The 19,251-nt window shown below is 37.1% G+C and overlaps 1 protein-coding gene across 7 annotated transcripts in view; it reads right to left on the reverse strand.

Annotated features, from left to right (window-relative positions):
* Nucleotides 1–19,251, reverse strand: part of RBMS1 (RNA binding motif single stranded interacting protein 1) — a 153,370-nt gene that overhangs the window by 8,640 nt on the left and 125,479 nt on the right. For 6 of the 7 annotated variants that reach the window (XM_057423819.1, XM_057423820.1, XM_057423818.1 and 3 more), the window contains exons 6-13: nucleotides 17,321–17,400; nucleotides 8,910–9,025; nucleotides 7,990–8,039; nucleotides 7,801–7,894; nucleotides 4,571–4,621; nucleotides 2,334–2,444; nucleotides 1,700–1,780; nucleotides 373–457 (exon numbers count right to left, since the gene is read on the reverse strand). In XM_057423819.1, coding sequence (XP_057279802.1) covers nucleotides 380–457; nucleotides 1,700–1,780; nucleotides 2,334–2,444; nucleotides 4,571–4,621; nucleotides 7,801–7,894; nucleotides 7,990–8,039; nucleotides 8,910–9,025; nucleotides 17,321–17,400 — 661 coding nt within the window. In that variant the 3' untranslated portion in view covers nucleotides 373–379. The remainder of the gene's footprint in view (nucleotides 1–372; nucleotides 458–1,699; nucleotides 1,781–2,333; nucleotides 2,445–4,570; nucleotides 4,622–7,800; nucleotides 7,895–7,989; nucleotides 8,040–8,909; nucleotides 9,026–17,320; nucleotides 17,401–19,251) is intronic. The other variant, XM_057423821.1, reaches the window with a different exon arrangement.

A 19,251-nucleotide genomic window follows, 5' to 3' on the forward strand; every position in this document is an offset into this window, starting at 1 on the left:
GATATTTTAAGTGCAAATACAGTTCCCTTTCTCATTGTGATTCTCATAGTTTTGCACTAATTCATTGTTATTCTTGTATATAGCACACTGCCAAGATGAACAAATTAAAATCCAACATAATCCAGTTATGCTATAGAAAATTATTAAAACTCTATTACTCATAATTCATTAACTCACTTCTAGAACCTGTGCTTTCTTTCCTGGCTTCTAACTTTGGCCAAGTTCAAATTAACCTCACTGCCTGTCCTCAGATTTATCAATGTTATTTATATGACATTGAAGAAAGAATTAAAATTCAATACAGAGCACTGTAGGTTATGAAATAAAGTATCTCTGAATTCACATCTTTCATGTGACAGGATGAACCCCTACCTCACAGTTACTTATTTTGCTGATACGTATATGGAGAATGATCACTGGACGTCTCTACTGTAACTTGTTGCTGACCACTGGCTTCCTGCAAATAAAAAGGAAGACAAGACATGAGACAAAATCAGGCAGCATTAGCTGCAATATGTATTTTGATGTGACTCATGCAATTAGCAGTCTTCAAATAGCTAAAGTCTTTCTAATTTTTCTCAAGTGGGGTATTCCAAACTGGAGATGTTAATTTTGCATTGATTTCCATTTCAGCAAACGGAAATAAAATGATCAAGCAAACGTCATGTTACCCCAGCTGCCTTGGTAACTAAAATAAACCACAAACTTTTAACATTATAAAAATAAATACACAGAGCAAGTAAATAACTACCAGTACATTTTCTACCTGAAAATGCTAAAGATCATTCTGCCCCTCTCCTTTTGAGGGTGAGAAGAGTATCTACTTACCACAGGTACAAACACTATTGCTTTAAGTACTGTGGTGCAACTGGCACTAGGGAACACAAAGAACTGTAGCTGGGACTTTGCACACAGACCCCCAAGAAACCAGGGAATTAATTCAGCTGATAACGCTCTGGCAGACAGTGCTACCAGCTATTACCGAAAGCTCTTACCTGCATGTGGGTAAATGAATAAACTGAACCAAACAATTTCTAGAGTTTCTGGGCAAACAGACTTTGAAATAAAATGTTTTGCCTTACAGGCTCTGGAATAGACTATCCAGCACTCATTCCGAATACAAGAGCTGCAGTATAACTGCTCCTCTGTTAAAGAAGTGCTGACCTATGAAAGGGTGTAAGATATAGTAGACAAACTATTGTGTACCATTTAGTTATGCTTTTCAACTGGACTTGCAGAGGAGTTTTTTAGGCAAATAGCCTAATAAACAAGTATCCTGAGATGCCAGGGTAAAAATCAGGATTCTTTGCTGAAAGTTACAGTCATGGTCTGTTAGCAGAGAAGTTTGCTCACAGGAAAACTAAATGAAAGAAACAAAACTACAACATACCCTGAAGTTTTCCTATTGGAAGTTAGGCTTCAAAACCCATAAAGTTCATCTCAGTTATGCTCATATGGAATACTGCTTCAAGTACTGTACTGCTACAAGTACAGGTCATTCTTTGTTATACTACTATTTATATTAGTAAAGAATAATGATATTTTATAACTTTAATATACAGTGCATTCACAGTGCACTCACAGTTACAATGTTAGGCTTTAAAAATCAAGTTTTCTAGGAATATAACAAAACAAAACCCCCCAAACCTAGTATCATATTCATGTCTCTCACCTCTGGTCTTTTATAAAACATACTGACCTCAACAGGAACTGCTGCTGTCTGGACATGTGTATATTGGGGTATGTAGGCTCCTTGCATAGCTGTTGTGGCTGGCATGTACTAAAAAGACAGGGAGTCTATTAAGTTGAGTTCAAGTTCAATGTAAATAAGAGTACTCAAAATATCTATCATGCTATTGTTTAACAGCTATTAACTGTTTCCCTAAAGTAATATACATGAGAAAAAGACTTTTGTGTTTGACATTAACAGGCTTTTCAGGAAAACGAGATACCTGTTTCAAGAAAACTCAGATTTAGACTTCAAATACTGTGTGAAGGACTTTTCTTTCTCTGTTAATCCAAATCATCATCATTTCTCCTGAAGAGTAAAACAACTATTTTTCCCTTTCCAATACAACTTTGGAGCTGTCTCCTAAGTTCTTTTCATTTGGTTTGATCTATTTTTATTTATTAATTTCCAATTTCTGATCAAGTAATAGACTGACAAAAAAAGAGCTGAATAAGATTTAAAAATGGAAGCAGTTATTAATATTTTACTGGATGAAAGACTGAAGGACTATTTTTCCCTATATGCAGGCTGAACATGCCTACTGTGATCTACATGCAGTATTTTCTACTTGTGTAAGTTCTAGTTTGCTTCAATTGCTACATACTGTTCCAGTACTGCCTAATGAAAGATGACTCATCTGCTGTGTCAGAGGGCTTATCATCGATGCAGGCTGTAGTGACATGGTGTGGTCCATGGAGGGAGTCAGTACAGCGCCCTATTAAAAAACAGAGAAAGAAGGAAACGGTTGTGGCAACACTGGGATTTTAATTACATTTTGCATTTGAAAGTCTAAGTCCTTCCGATGTGATATACCACAAGAACCCTCCTTAGACCGAGACACTGACTCAGGGAGTAGGTCTGGGGCATTCTGAATATTCTACTTCAGCAGATGTGTTTTGTATGGTTTGGGAATGGGTTAACAACTACATTGACTTCCTATTGAACGCACAACTGAAGTACAATGAGCTTGAGACACCTGCTGAAAACACTTTGTAAAACATGAGTTTAACCAGATGCTAACTTTACAGCAAAAATCTACACATGCTGCCATAGATTCACTCAGGTTAAGCTTTGCAATTTCAGGCTTTAGGAAGAAATTCTTATCTCATCTTTAGGAATGAAGGCTTTGGAGGAACATTTGTATTAGGAAAATTCTACCTGTCAAATGTGAAGTTCACATACAAGACAGCTGCCCACTTAATGGCTGGATTCAGTAGAACACACATTCTGGAAGAGCAGGTTAGCAACACTGACTCTGTCTAAATACTAGCTGCTGTGATGATCTCTATCACTCCTATACCATTTTGTTAACTTCATCAAAAGTACATGCCGAATTTTTAAACACTTGAGATTGCTAAATATGGAGGACACACTTGTAAAGTTTCCAGAGTTATCTGAAATGGAGGATTATCAACAAATTTCATTTTACGAACCATGCTCTACAAAAAGATATTTCCAAATACTTTGTATGACTTATGCTTGCAAAAGTGTTGATTAAGACTAATGGAGGCTCAAAACTAACAGAAATAAATGCAGTGTACTGAAAGACAGCACTCTGATTCAATAACTAATCCTTGAAAACAACAAAAAGAAAAAAAAAGAAAAGAAAAAACACCCGTACAGAGTATAGTTGGAAAAACAACCATGTGATCAGTGTAGATTAAATGAGTCACAGGCACATCAAACACTAAAAGAATTTCCTGTCTGTAGACTGCAGGCTTCTCTGCAAAGCAAATGAGCAAGACAGCACCAGTCTTTGCACAGGCCAAAACTGAACTTAAAGTCAGGAATCTAGATCTTCATTTTCAACTGTGAAATCTCATTTTGTATACCTGTGAAACTAATGCACCTTACAGCATTATAATTTATCAACTTGTGTATTTCACAGCATGGTGTGCAAGATTTTGTTTTTCAGAAAATCTGTGTTGACAAAAAAGTTAAAACCTGTTGTGTGCATGTGTGTTTAGCATCAAAAAACACAAATACAACAATTAAGCTTGCGAGAGGGTGTTCTGGTTAAGTATCACCTTCTCTGCATGCATAAGAAGAAAATGTTCTGCCAAGAAGATTTACATTCTATAATCTGCATGGAGAGGTTAATTAAAGTCAAGACAATATCCTTTCTATATCTGGAAACAGACTTGTTTGCTAACTACAGGAGGGCATATATTAAAGCTCCTGTTATTATTTGTAATACTCATCTCAAGAAACCCACTAAGTCTCAGATATTATGGTACTTAATTGGCAAATGACATAGATAAGAAGCAAAATATCATGGGAGAGTATAGATTAGAATGCTTGACAGTCTGGTACAGATGCCACAGCCAAAAGTGTAGGGAGACCAGCATTACTCATGAGCGGGGAAGCGAGAACCAGCTATGCAGGTTTTCTTAAGTGGGTGCCCATAATGTCATCTATATCACTACATCCATCTGTCTTTCACTAATTATCCAGTCTGAACTACTCCAGACCCATTTTAAAACCTTGGGTCTTCAATTCCAGCTCCTGATAGGTAAACAGTATGTAAAACAATGGTATTTGCAAAGTGCTTTTCATTTAATAAAAAAAGTTTCCTCAGGATGCTGACTTGGTAACTCTGATTGTTCTCATCACTTTGATACCCTGAAGGAAGCTTTCTTTTTTTCCTAACGAAGCCCCAGTTCAGGTTACTATCATTGTTTCTCTTTTTATTTGAATCCATTATTTAGTCATGATGTAATTGTCATGATGTAATTGTCTGGAAGTAATTGAGTGGGAATTGATCTATTTCCTGTTGTTTAAAGAAGTATGCAAAGCGTTTATACAAACAGTAAACAGCAATAAAGAAGCATAGAGACTTACTGGGTGCTGCATTATATATGGTTGAGGCTGCATCCAAGAAGGACTCTGAACCTAGAACAAAAGCAGTATTTTCCATTTTAGTCATTCTTTTCCTGAATCCTCCAACTGAGATACAGTAGTAGTTTAGCAAATAATGTTAACAAGCCCCCTCCCTTATTTATTCACTTCTTAATACAGTCATTCTGTGGAGCAACAATGATATCTATGAAAACTACCTGTACATCAGAAACAAGATTTGGAGACAATATACCACATGCACCTTTCAGAACACTACACTGTTTTAAGTGCAGGTCTCAAAAGCTTTATCAAGTACACTGAAAGGGTTCAGACAGATCCATGAGAAAATTGTGATGTGTTAAAAAAGGACCGTCTTTGAAATCCCTTTGAGGAAAAGTAGCTGGGACCTCAGAAGTCACAGAATTATTTGCTTTCTAATAAACTATTGGATTTTCAAAAGAGAAAAAGAAAACAGGAATTCTGCTGGACTCTTATTCCAGGAACAAGGACAAGATTTAGGAGATTCATTCTCCAAAAACACTGCAGTATGAACAGGAAGAGGAGAAGGTTCTGATGAGCTTCCCTGCTCTTGAAGCTAGCATGTTTTCTCTCTGCAATCACTGACTACGTAAATCCTTAGATTGGGATAGCATGCCTAACTTTGCATGAAAAGGTAAAGTAAAAAGATTAAAAGGTAAACTAATAGGTTTCATGGTTATCTTAGTTAAAAATAAAAAAAAACCCAAAACCCAGCTGATTGCAATAGCTCTTTGAAAAAGTATGCTCCAAGAAATATTTAAAGGTAGGTATTAGAATGTTTCCTCCCCATCTCCTGCAGGTGTGTAGGATAAGTCAGGATTCTGACCTGTACTACACATGCAGAACTAACTCACCACTGTTGCCAGACATTTAAAGCCCCTTAAAAGCCTCTACCATCATTCTCAGGATTCTGGGACAGGACAGGTAGACAGTCCGGAAAAAAATCCAGGTGAGGTATTTTCTACAAGAAGTAAATATTTCTTCCCTCCTTTTGCTACTGACTTTCAAATCTGAGTAATACTTTTACTTTTTCAAACAGAAGAAGAGCAAACAGAAGTTCAAAAATGGAAAACACCTGAACCCTCCCTTTCCTCAGGCAAGAGCTTAATAGCAAAAATACTGGTACAGCCTGACTAAAGCTTTGGCTGATCTAATCATACTATGATAGTACCTGGCTTACTACTGTCATTTGGGTATACAGGAGTTGCAGAAACAAACAATGGCCAAAGCTTTATTAAATTTGTTCACCTTTAATAAGAATAAATCCAGGAATAGGTTATACCATGCCTCAAAGAAAAAAAAAATAATAAATCATGCTTGTATGATACATCCTGTTCTGTAGATGACAGAATGTTGCAGGTTTCAGTGAGAAGGGTTCAGTAACAAAGATGTGACTAATGCTCAAATTGTGAAACTTTTCTGGCCAAGAACCTCCTCCCTCCCCAGTACAGAATACTTCAGTTAATTCTCAATTCCTTTTACTGTAGCACTTCAAGCATAATGTTGTTAATAACTCCATCTACAGTAATTCAAGCTCCACAACATGTCTATTTAAATAATGCTAACAACATTCCTGCAAACATACACTATTGTGGTCTGCCTATCTCTTAAGCCCAGGAAAGTGAGACTATACTCCTAAGTACGTTTCCAAGCCAACTTCCAACTTTTACTTGGATTATGAATATCTGAGAATCTTATGTTGAGAAATAATTTATATTTTAATAAAGAACAGCAGATAATTCTACCTGAATATTTTTTCTGGGTAAGAACTTGCTGTAATTTTTGAGGTATTGCTGTACAAAGCAGAATGATTCAATATACTGGCACTGTCTGCCAAGAGTAAATACTGTGTTGCATAAGTCACCTCAGAAATTAATATAAAGTTAATTCAGCCCTTTACCCCAGAGTACACTGTTTTCATTCCTACCTAACACTCTGCTCACGCAAGAAGGCACTAGACCTCCAGACTAATTAATACTAGACAATTCTTCCTCTTCTCACTTGGAATGGAATGGAAATACCTGCAAGGGAACACTGACCAAATGGCCCACAGTGCCTCTGTCAGCCTTCTACATTAATTTTCACCCAAACCTAGAAAACTTAGCACATCTCTCTCACTAAAAAACAAACAGCCTCTTCTCCTTCCCCTGACATAGAGAGGTAAGGATTTCCTAAATTTAATCAGTTTTGGTGATTTAATCGCCTGATTCACGGATTTTTACTTTGTCTATGTGTTAAACCGTAAAATGCCAAAAAAGCTGATTATTTACATTATACTGGAATAACCGGCATATCTCAAGTAGTAATTACAGAGCATATGTCTGAGATTGCCATACCGGTTGCATTAAACACAAGTTATTTGTAAACTGAAATGTATGATGTCCTAAAACGAGCATTCTTAGGACTGTATCCAACCGTTCCACATAATTTCCCAACATGTTGAACTGTTTGTCAATATCCCCTAGTAGGGACTCAAGATGCCATCTATCAAAATACCTTCCCAGGAAGCTTTGGACCAATCCCCAGGAGCAAAAAATGTGCATGGTTCATGTTTTAAATCACTGTTCAAAATAAAGTAACTTTTGGGTTAGAAATACTGTTCTATGCTATTAAATGCTTTAGTCCTAGTATAAAATCACTGAATTTGAATGCTAATGCAATTTGTGCTCTGAACTCTTTTTCAGATTTCCTTCTCTACTGTCTAGCAAATGTCTGCACCCTTTACTCATTACAACCACGTAATACATTATTGTTGGGCCTTCTTTTTGCACTGACAAAAACCTGGAGAAAAGTTCAAAAAGCATGGAGAAATATCTCTGAAAGAGAATTTAACTAAATCAAGGAGTTTTAAGTAAAGAATAATTACTTTAAAGATGGATTACTGACATTAAAGGAACTTGACCAAGAAAAAATGAAAAATCATGCATGAAAAGCAGAAGTGGCTACAAATATCTTGGCTATTGGCACAAGTCAGTGACTTTGTTTTGCGAAACACCATGTATCTCATTCTACTGCTGTGCTTCCTGAAACAAACACACAGTTTTTAAGGCGATTTTTATCATGCTGTTCAGCATAAAGAACCCCCTTCATCAAAATGAAGCATTACTGGAGAACTCATGAAACCAGATGTAGCAATTGATAAATAAACAGAAGCTCCAATGAACCATTTCAGCTACTAAGTTCCAAATACAAACCTGGTATGTGGAAACCGGAGAAGCGATATATGGCGTAATAGATGTCTGAGTGATCATTCTGTTTGCTGTAATACTGTAGGGTGATGGATAAAATCTAGAAAATTAAGAAATATTAATTAAATGCCAGTTCTGTGCATCTTTCATAATGCAGACTTTTTGTTTTCTTAAGTGTACCAGTATTTAACATACCCATTTTGTAAAGCAGCTGTGGTTGGATCATATGTGAGTGTCATTCCAGCCTTTAATAAAGAAAAGAAAAAGTGGAAAAAAAGAGTTGACAAAGTTAATTTTTATTGAAAGCTTCTCTCTTACTCTCTCTTTAGTTGCATTTTTTAATTGAAAATTTGTATTGAAATAGTTTATTACTATAAGTTAGGGAAAGGTCAACAGACAAAAGTAATTATACAGTGAAGATAGTCAGCAATATTGGCTATGAATAAAAGTTTCCAAGTTCCCAGCATGAGGAACAAAATGCAATCTATGAAATACCTGGCTAGGAGAAAATGTGTGCATTTGAGAGGCAGGGCATGAAGATGATTATGTGAGGGTGTTGCCTACAATATATTAACTAGAAGAATGAATGGGGAGTGCTGTTTTTCAGAAGACACATTTGAATTTTTCTGTCTCATATAAATGAGGTGTCTAGGCTTGCTAACCACAGTAAGCGTATGGAACTATTATCTTGAACATTAAAGATGAAAAGAGTTGTGATTAAAAAAAAAAATTACTGCTGGACTGCACTGGTATACTATTTTAATCTTATGAAAGTGATGTACATTTCAATGATGCATAAATCAAAGGACTGTTTACCACATGTAAATAAAGTTATGTCTCAGGTAGTTTTATTTGAGAAATATCTCCGCATATTCCTGACCAAGTTGAAGGAGATTTTATTGTTCACTTCAATGAGATAGGATTTAGTGTTTCACATTTTGCCTTTTTTCCTCTTAAGAAAAATACAGTATTTTATAAAGCTGCAAGCTGTCAGGTAAGAATTGCTTGCACATTTTTAATACACCACAGAGCCAAGCCAAGAAGTCTCAATGCCTATCATTTTCATAAGTATTCATTATTGTACACCCACACTAAAGCTTGAAGGGAGGACTTACAAGTCTCACCTCGCCTTCTCTGTGCCATGCTCTTCCATTCTGTATATATTTATTCTGATTCTGTCTCTTTTTCTGTCCTCCATCCGCAAACTTGCACAATAAAGGTTCTGCAGGAACTGAGAAGAAGGAGTATCAGTTGAAGCAGTGTTCCTACATAGACATTCAGTGCTTCAAATGAGGCATGGTTTTTAAGTTATATTCCCAATATGACAGTTAAATAACATGGACTCATACCACAGAATCAACTATTCTGCATAGCACAAAGACAGCTGCCACACACAAAGAGAGCATCTGGAATGCCTTATATCTTTGATTTAAAACTCCTGCTTTAAAACCTGTTGGAAAGAAACATGATCTATACATCCTGAGCATACAGCTGTTGGTCTGGGAATGAATGAGAACTACCACCTGAACTCAGAGCTTTGCCTCTTAGGAGGTACATCTAAGGAGGGTGGAGAATAAATCTTGCCAAAGGTCTTTAATATATTCTCCACCCCACCCCTTGGAGGTTTCAGTAAGGTCCCAAAACTTAAATTGCTCTGCTCATCTAGAATAGCCAAATGTATCTCCACATACTCTAACCAGCAGGGTGGAGCAGGCACCTTTATCTTCTGCCACCTTGCACTGAAAAAATGCCACAACTGTCCATTCCCTTTTTACCTCTGCTCTATAAAGAGCATGCAATAAACCAGAAATTCTTCAAGGCTTTTGTCCATACTGTGTCGAAATGCTATCTATCACCTTTTCTTTTTCGTAAGATAAGCCTGACAGTGATTTCAATTTATAACATCAAAATTAAAGAAAAAGAAAACTTTGCACAGTATTATCTCCCTGTTACTAGCTTAAACTGCAATAGTTTCTGACTACCTATAGCTGAAGCACAGCTCTGCTACATCACACCACACCCTCCCTAATAACAGGGTGGAAGCTCTGTTATGACTTGGATGTGAGTGCTACTCTGCCAGTAATTCCTGATGCATGAGCTGTCTAAGCTTCACCGTGACACTCCTCCAGTCATTCTCTGTTTGGAAACACCTTCATAAGACACAGCTGGATCTGAAAACATGTAAGCTCCCAAATGCAGAGTAAACACATGCGGTGGGAGGGCCACCCACAAAAGAAAACCCCCAAGAAAAAAATTAATATATCTGTATCGTGAAACAAAAAGAGCTGATGTGCTCTTCATTCTGCATGCACTTACAAGAGATGACTGAAAACCTCAGACTTGTAACCTGGCAAAGAGCTTGACTTTTACGATTTTGGCACAAAACCAGCACTAATGGCCAAGTCATCCCTGGCTCCAGATGGCATACCTGAAGCACTAGCTCTGGTTCTACTGGGGAAAAGGTACCATATCAATATGCTGACGCATAATTTGACATTACTTTATAGAAGCCAGATCCTAAAAACCTTGGTCATATCACACAGCATTTTAAACCACATACAATTCTGTTGAAGTAAGAGGAGATAATTTCAGATGTTAGTCAATAGGGGCAGAACTGTCATGGTCTGGTCTGAAATTGTTTTGACTCTCCATTTTACACAATGGAAAAAAACCCCATCCGTCAGAAAGGGAGAGCTGAGATCTAATACTGAAGTTAACTGCCTTAAATGAAAAAAGTCTTCCCCAAACTGAGCATCTCTGGCTACTTGTAAATTATTTCAAACCTACCAGCATTATGGGAAGCATGAGTGACTTCCAAAATACACACTATAAATTACTGGATGAAGTTAAAAGAAACTGACATGAGAATGGCTTATAAAGACGTCAGAAAACACCTAAAGGTTTCTAGCCCTGTGATTCTGTATTATAGCACTCACAGGTAGTAAATACTTCATTCAAAGTTGCATTATGCTTTCATGAAAAATCACTACAGTGAATTGGATAAAACTTTTCTTGAAAACATTATTTGTGCTTAAATTTCCCATCACTGTCTCAAGACAAAGGCAGTTGTTCTTAGAAGTCAGAGTAAACCTTTTCGAACAGTTAGAATAAAATGTTCACAGAAAAATATTTTAAGAATTTTTTTTTTGCTGAGTCAATAACTGAAACCAGCTAAATTTTAAATGTTGAAACATCTTCTATTGTCCTCTGTAAACACTCTCTTGATAAATTTAAAAAGGAAGAAAAAACGGAGTAAGAATTATCCACATGTATTGGATTTTGCATACGCAAAAACCTGCAGCAATGACAAAAATATTAAAAAGGCATTCATCTGTGATTTGCCTGGAGTTAGTGCTCCATCTTACTGAGAACAGATCTGATCATGGGAACCCCTGTTTTTCTTATCTTCCAGCTTCTCTTGGTCCTCACTATGTCCATAAATCAACCCAAACGCAAGAGCTCCAACTCATGTTAAAAACCACAACCAATCAAACAACTTCCCTCCAAAAAAAACCCATGAAGACCGTCTATTTAATACAGCCAACTGCTGTGAAAAGGCTCTATAGAATTTGCCTTCCCTGATTCCAGTTCAAGATCTGAATGCTGATAGTAGGAACTGCTGCAACTAACTCCCAGTCTTTGGCTGCTCTTTGATACATGTGACCTGAGTACTACTGCGTTCATTGCTTTCAGAACACAATGACTGATGGTCATCAGAGGGAGGGTCGTGAGAAGGAGATAAACCTTCATGGGAGCCAAGTATGACCTGTTGATCTCCCTCTCACCGAAGAATGAGTGTAGCCCTTACTTTCTTCAAATTCAAATCTGAAATTTATTTCTTCAGCTTACCTTCCCTCCTATTTTTCAAATACGTGACATACTTTCTCTTGCACATGCAAACACGTATATAATAGATATATACACAAAAAACTCCAACAAGTCCTACAGACCAGCCAGCAATCTTTTCTGTGGTCCAGGAAGGAAGGGAGAGTCATTTTTATTGTTTAATTGTTGGGAAGTGTGCAGGCCTCAGCGATGAAGGGGATCATTAATCATTCAGTGACTTGTCTGTATGTGCAAGACAGAGAGGCATTGTATAAATATTCAGAGTTGCATTAACCACTAAAAGACTGCTGATGTAAAAGGCCACAACTTAGAGTGGACTTACTTCTAGCTAAGCTAAGCAGCTAAGACACCACATTTAGAATGACAACTCTACTGACAATGAAAAGCAACAGACACTCTCAATGATTTGTAGATTTCTGTTGAGGTGCTGTTATGGAGGCATTCTGTAACCATAAGCTTTCCTGCACTTTAACAGCAGGTCAGTGATTTAAAACCTGTCTTTGGAAAGTGCTGACCATCTCCTCCTGCTCCAAATCACCCTCTCCTAGGGTTTTTTTACAGAAGAAAGATGTGAATGAAGTATTTGTCCACAGAGTAAATACTTCTTGTCATACACACATGCACATGTGTAGATCAGAATTCAGTCTTTGTTCAGTGTCTACCCAAATATATACCAGGCAATCACAGAATCATAAGATGGTTAAGGTTAGAAAGGACCTTAAGATCATCTAGTTCCAACCCCTGCCACAGGCAGGGATAATGATACATATATACAAGAAAAAAAAAATTGATGTTTTTATGTTGGACTTTACATTTACACCCTTAGCTTTACATGGCCAGTTTTACAAACATTTCAATAAACCCTGCTTTCAGATATTAAACAAATACAACAAAAGAGTCTTAAAATACTATTGTTTTAATAAGTTGGCAATTAAATAGCATCTTTTAGTGACTTTCATTTCTTATTTTCCAGTGACAAAGCATGTAAGTCTACTGAATTTTAACATTAAAACATTGCTTGAATACTAGAGCAAACCTGTACAGCTAGTACGCCTGTTGCCAGAAGCTGTGCAAAATGAAAGAGTTGTGCAACCTAAGATCGCAGTAGCTTTGTATGTTTGAAGAGAAACTAAATATATACTCTTTACCATTCTCATCTTCACTTAAATGCAGTGCTCAGGGCCACATTTCTGTAATAATTCACACAAAGTGTAATAATTTGTCACAGGAGCATATTTTTAGTGGGTTTATCCAACATTGCTTCTTAAAACTAAGCAGCAATTATGAACTATGAGAATTAGAGCAGTAAAAGCTTCTCATCTTCGATCTAATGTACAAAATTTTGGTTTCTCTGCCTTCAGTGTGACAATCAAGAGTAACACCAGCACTGTGACCTGTTGATACATTTTAGCAGTGGTTTTCAGTCTATGGTTCCCGGATTATTGCTAAAGGATCTGTGAAATGTACTGAGATATGAGTTTATGGTCAAGCAAATTAAATTCGCTATATAGAGATCTGCAGTGTTCTTTTTAAAGGTAAACAAATAGAGAACACTCAAAAATGACTGCCACAAAATAACTACTTCAAGGCTCCATTTTACTCCTCTCCTGCAGTAGGAACAGAATAATCTCAAGCAGTAGTATCCACCATACCCGCTGGCCCTCTTCCTAGCCTATACTCAAGAGAACAGGCAGAAGCAGGGCTCTCTCAGCTGTCTTCAAATACCCTCCTAAAAAAAAAAATAATAATCTGAGTGACCAATATCTTTACCGTAAGTGGGAAGAGTGGCTCACAGACAACCTATGCTTTTTGGGTCATCACCATAACCCACCATTCCTGAAGCAAAAATGGTATGAGCTGCTCATCAAAAATGCCCTCCACCTTAGACCCATTAAAACAAAATTATTCAGGTTATTTCTCAGAAAAAGAAGTATTAATTAACCCATAAAGCCTGTACAACAGGCATAAAACTTTTGTAGCTTTCAAGCTTCTGTATTTTTCATTTTAAATGCAACAAAACCAAACACACTCAGACTTACAAATACCTTAGGTATTCTACAGCACAACTGCTTCATGTAATCGTTTATATAATTATTCTCAGATATCATCATGCTGCTGTGATAGGGAGCAGATGCCTTTCATGATTTTGCCCAGCAAAATCATCATTATGGGACCAACACAAGATAAAAAGACAGTATCATCTTTAAGTATCACCTTTAGGGGAGGGAGGCTATTAATGCTGCTCTGCCCTCACTACTCATCTTCTGCCTCCCACCCCCTTATACTAGCCTACTCTGTTTCCTCCAATTCTTGTCATGAGCTTCACATTTCACAGAATAGTAAAGCTTTAAATATCACATTATTCACTGAAAATAATTCTTTAAAGAGAAAAGTAGAACTAAATGCAAATTATTTCAAGATTATAGCAATCATATAATAAACATACAGTTGAGAAAAGAATGAAACACAAAAAATCAAAGTCCTAAGAGAAATGGTCAGAAAGTCACAGTCCATAAAACAGAACAAACTATTACAGTAACTTAGATAATGGAAGTACAAACCCCAACCAGAACAAATAGTGGAACTAATACACCACTCCTAGGAGTTTTAAGATTACACCAACTTGCAGCGCATTTGAAATTGCTCTCTGAACTAACCTTCCTTCTTCCTCACTGAAGACAAAGGAGGACATATTAAATATTGACTGTATTTCATTAATCTTACTATAGAGCAGGGAAATAAAAAGCCTGAATAGCCTGTTCATCTGGGTTCAGCTTGCTCAGTATCATCAATGCCCAGTCACTCTCTCAATTCTACAGTCAACACTTTTGTGACCACCCCATGCTACCTCTGTTCTCTCAGATTCTCAGAGAGCTTTTCTGTTCCATCTTCTCATGCTCCAGGTTTCACCTATGCTTCCTATAACTGTGCTTAACCCCTTCTTCCATTTAAACCCAAACTTGATTAAAATAACAAAGCTACATTATGAAAGCTTGTTTTTGTTGAACAGATGTTCTTCCTCCCACACCTATCTCATTACAGGCCAGTCTCTCCTACCCTCCTCATCCTGATAGCAGTGTTTTTATAGCCAGCTCTCTTTGCTGATCTTAGCCAAGTTTCTAGGACACAATGTTTTAATTTAAACGTAGTTCCAGTTCTACGATTTTATTCTGCATTTATTTGAACTTGCTCCTCTACAACCCTGAAGGATGCTAATCTATTTCAAAACATTTTCCTAACCTTTGTCCAAGAGCTTTCCCACTATATCCACTTTTCTCTCTGCAGGTAGCCCAAGACCACAGATGCCCCATGACTGCCCTGCTTTCTGGCAAACTGCACCATATTATTATGCATAAGCTGCATCCTCTAAAAAGACTGCATTATTTGACATATGCTTGTGATGTGGTGAGGAACTACAGAAAGAATCTGAACTCCATAAAAGCCTTTCAAAGAAGCCATTCAACTTCACAGCACCAGCATGGAAAAGCAGAGTTGAGGCTGTACCCTATACAACAGAATTGATGGTCTTTAATAAGCAAGACTCTCAAAACACCCTTATGCACCTAATTATTTATTGCACTTTTTAGCACCATGGAGGTGTGACTCATCTCAACTGACTTTCAGACATTGAGAGTCAACTATTTCTGAGCAACTCATCTAGAAATTCTTTGTAACCACAAGGACAGCTGACAGCGAAGACACATCAGTCACTGGAGGTGTGTGCTGCTTTACCTATTCTAGAAAGAGAGCCTAGGTGAATACTTTGCCAAGTAAGCATTAGAAGTTAAAGTCCATGAGGTGGATTACATCTTCAGACTCCTCTTTAGTTTCCATTTTCTGACAATCACCAGTTCTGTACAAATTTATTGTCCCTAATTATTCAGACTTTACTGCTGAACTTTCCTCCACAATGCAGAAAGTGCACTTAGAATTCCATGCAGCAACTTATTTCTACCCCATTGAACCTGATTATATAAGGGTGCAACTCCAACTTCAGCAACAGCCCACCAGAGACAGCATGAGTAGCAACGACACGCTTGATAACGTGTTCATTGAGAGCACAATAATACAACTGAAAATAAAAATGTGCAAGCTAAAAAGCACTAATAGGGAGTTCTGATACAGTTCTTTTTACTGGTTCTGATTGAAAAGAAACCCCTATATGTTAATTTGAATTCTTAGTTTCTCTATGCCTCTTACTCGCATTTTAGGTCCAAAGCCATAGCAGCACTATAAAATTAATCACAGAGGGTGGATCAGAGCACAGTCAGAATTCAGAGAAAATGGTTCTATGATCTCTTTGCCCCTAAAGGGATTTTCCATCTCATAAAACACAGACTGCTAAATATACGAAACAGCAAAATAAATGTTACAGCCCCTATGTATAAAAGAGTTTCACCTAAAGAATCTCAGCAATCAATACCAATGCAAACGGTCTGCAAAAGCCAAGACGGGGAAGTCAAAACCCTGCATTAGATTAGTGTTGGTGAAGGGAGTGGTTTCCTGTGCTCTGCAGCAGCTTTCCATCCCCACTGCAGAACAGACTGCCTCGAACTGGAGTAATCTTTCAGGGATGAGGCATGTATGTAGTTTTACTAAACAAGCCACATTCTTGTCTGCCTGCCGAGGACTGCTCTCCTCCTTGGTGTCAGGGTCTGGCTGCAGAGAACATTTCACCAGCGGGATAAAGGCAGCTTCAGCAACCACATCAACAATGTAATTTGTAAAATTCCCACTTGGGATTCTCAATAAAATGGTTACCGAAAGCTGCCTGGAATGTCAGGCATGTATTCTTTTCTCCTTTATTGTCCTCTTTTCTTTCTGTTTTACTCTGCTGCTCTGAATTTCCTTCCCTCACTTTTAAATGTTTATAGAATACATTTTGTCTCTTAGAAACAATGCTGACAAAGCAAACAAACTGATGAGGAACTTAGTGTGACAAAAAAAATTGCACTGTGTACCTTCTCTGCATTTTGCCTTGCACAACATTTCCAGAAGTAGCATTCATTGACCTGCCCTTCAATCGTCCTGAAGAATCTCAAAGACTGTGTAAGACTTGAGAGTCACAGCTTCCCAAAGAATGAAAGTGCCTGGCCTTAAGTCACTGCTGCAGAATCTATGCTTTTTTAATCAAATCTTTTATTGAAAATTACTTCAAAAAATCAACAGATAGCAAAAGTAGTCCATTTTTTGCCTCTCAAAAAAACCCAAACCCAAGAAAATCCAAACAAAAAACCCCCACCAACCCAAAACAGACAAGCAAAACAAAATAAAACCCCAAAACAACCAACCAAACAAAACCCCACCAAACCTGTCCATGGATCATCAGCCAAATTCTGTTCTGATACACATACAACACACACTTGTTTCCTGACTTCAATGTAGGACGTAAAGCTGTGCATAGCTGGCTTAAGGCTTTCCAACCCTAACTATTCTATGATTCTATAAGGCACCTTAGCCACTTGTCTTTCTGCTAGGAGAGAACACTACTGGATTCCTATAAAAGGTTTATACGAGTGATATACTGTGTTACAAGTGAGCAAGCATTACAGTCATCCAACAAGACACAGTTTAATTTTAATAAGTCTGTTTCCGAATGAGAAGCCAGATAAACAATCAGGCTTCCACTCCACAAGCTGTAACCCATTCATACATCTTGTTAGAAATATATGCAACATACCAGAAACTCCTGCTGGTGTCTTTATGAATTTTCCATTAAAATGAGCAATCACTGCTTCACATTTTTCTGTTGACTCCATCCTAAGAAAATAAAGAATAATTTGCATAAATTAAACACTCATCCAGATTTCCATGTTTGTGATTTTTTAAAGCACATTTCTTGCTTTTTCTTGCTTCATTTTGTGGCTTGCTTTCCCATGTATGAGCAATAGAGAAGATGCCTTCTAAGAATACACAACTTCAGAGAGGGAGAACTAAACTCCATTAACATTTTAATGCACTCTGAGGCCCAAGTCAGTGCCAAACTGCCAATACAATACCTTTATTTACTTAGAAATTAGGCAAAACATGACTTAGACAGCTATAGTACAAATTATCTATGCTGTCTTGAAGGAAGCAAAGACTGATTCACAATCACCCACAGCTGAATCCTTAAGAGTCTATGATATATACAACAAACATTAATGCCACTTTTGCCAAGGATTCTGAAGTGTGTGCATGGTTTAAAAGTAATAAACACAAATATAAACATGCCTGACAGCATGACCCAAACTGCCTTTGCAGTTTTTACCTTATAGGTATCATTCCAACTAAATGATGTATCTGTCTCTTATTTAATTGTCTCCAAGTTACCTTCAAAATAGGTACCAGTAACAGAAAATGTGTGACAGCTACCAAGAATTCATCCAGGATCCTGAACAGGTTTGTGTGCTTATGTTGTGAAAACTAGACTTAGTAGGCTGGGTGGACTACTGGTGAGCTAGAGCTAATCTGGGAGTGGCTCCATAGGCTGCAGCTACATCCTTGCACTGCAGTGTAGACGTGTCAGTTCTAACTGCCAGCCTGGACTAAGTTGCAATAGATGACTGAGACACGCAAGTGTAACAAAGTTTATTTTAAAAGAAGAATATATTTTGCAGCTGTCTGCAAGATGATGCTTGGATAATACTGAACCGCTATTCCTTTCTATTTGTTCGTTAAGTTCTGTAATCCAGTTCCACAAATTAGGCCAATGACCTCAGCAGCAAAGCAGCAGTACTAAAAATTATGAAGTTTTGCACCATTTTAATTCTGATAGCCCTTCTGCACAGGCTGTCAAAAATACAGTCACAGACAGCAACCAAAATCATCAAAATGCCAGACTGAGCAAGAAGTTTTCCTCATGGTTTCAAAAATACCTTCTAGGGAATTTTCCCAAGTTTTGGATTGTTGGATCTGCATCAAACTTGTTTTTTTGGTTTTTTGGGGTTTTTTTTTTTGTCTTCCATGGAACAAACAATATAATTCAGCTTCAGACTCAAGCTTGGACTTGATAAAATACATTACTGCTTATTAACCTAATAAAATGCTCCCAAAGGCAAGAACTTAAAATCTTTACTTAATGACTACATGTTTCTTGGGACAATTTTAACTTGAACTAGTAGTTATCCAAAAATATTCCAATACCTAGCTTGCAGAAGGGGAGAAATTCTTATTAGCTATGACAGCAAATCCTCACTCTATAACTTATGTGCATAAATATGTGTACAAAAATAACCAAGTTTATACATATATATAAACCAATGCATAATACAGAACCTACTGAGAAAATACTATAATCACTTTTAAAGTCTTTAATACAAGTGAGGTTTTGGATACACACAAGTCTTTTGGACTTTGACACACAATTCTAAAACTCTTCTGGCTATATTAAAATAAAACCATTCTTAAAATACCACTGATTCAAGACAGTTAGTAAGCAAGTTTAGGGAGAAAAGACTCAATGCCCCTATATTTGATGATAGAAATACCCAAACTAAAGCCTCCAAATTTTGATTGTCATGCTATGCTTAAAGCAGGACTTAAAAAAAAAAAAGAGAGAAAAATACTAGAAAGGCACAGAAAAGGCTCTGATCAAGAGACCCCAGAACAAATAACTGAGTTAACTAGAGA

Source organism: Pezoporus wallicus, unplaced genomic scaffold, assembly GCF_028554395.1.
Source record: "Pezoporus wallicus isolate ANWC-B61680 ecotype Strahan unplaced genomic scaffold, APGP_CSIRO_Pwel_v1 contig_1181, whole genome shotgun sequence".
In the NCBI taxonomy this organism is placed as follows: Eukaryota; Metazoa; Chordata; class Aves; order Psittaciformes; family Psittacidae; genus Pezoporus; species Pezoporus wallicus.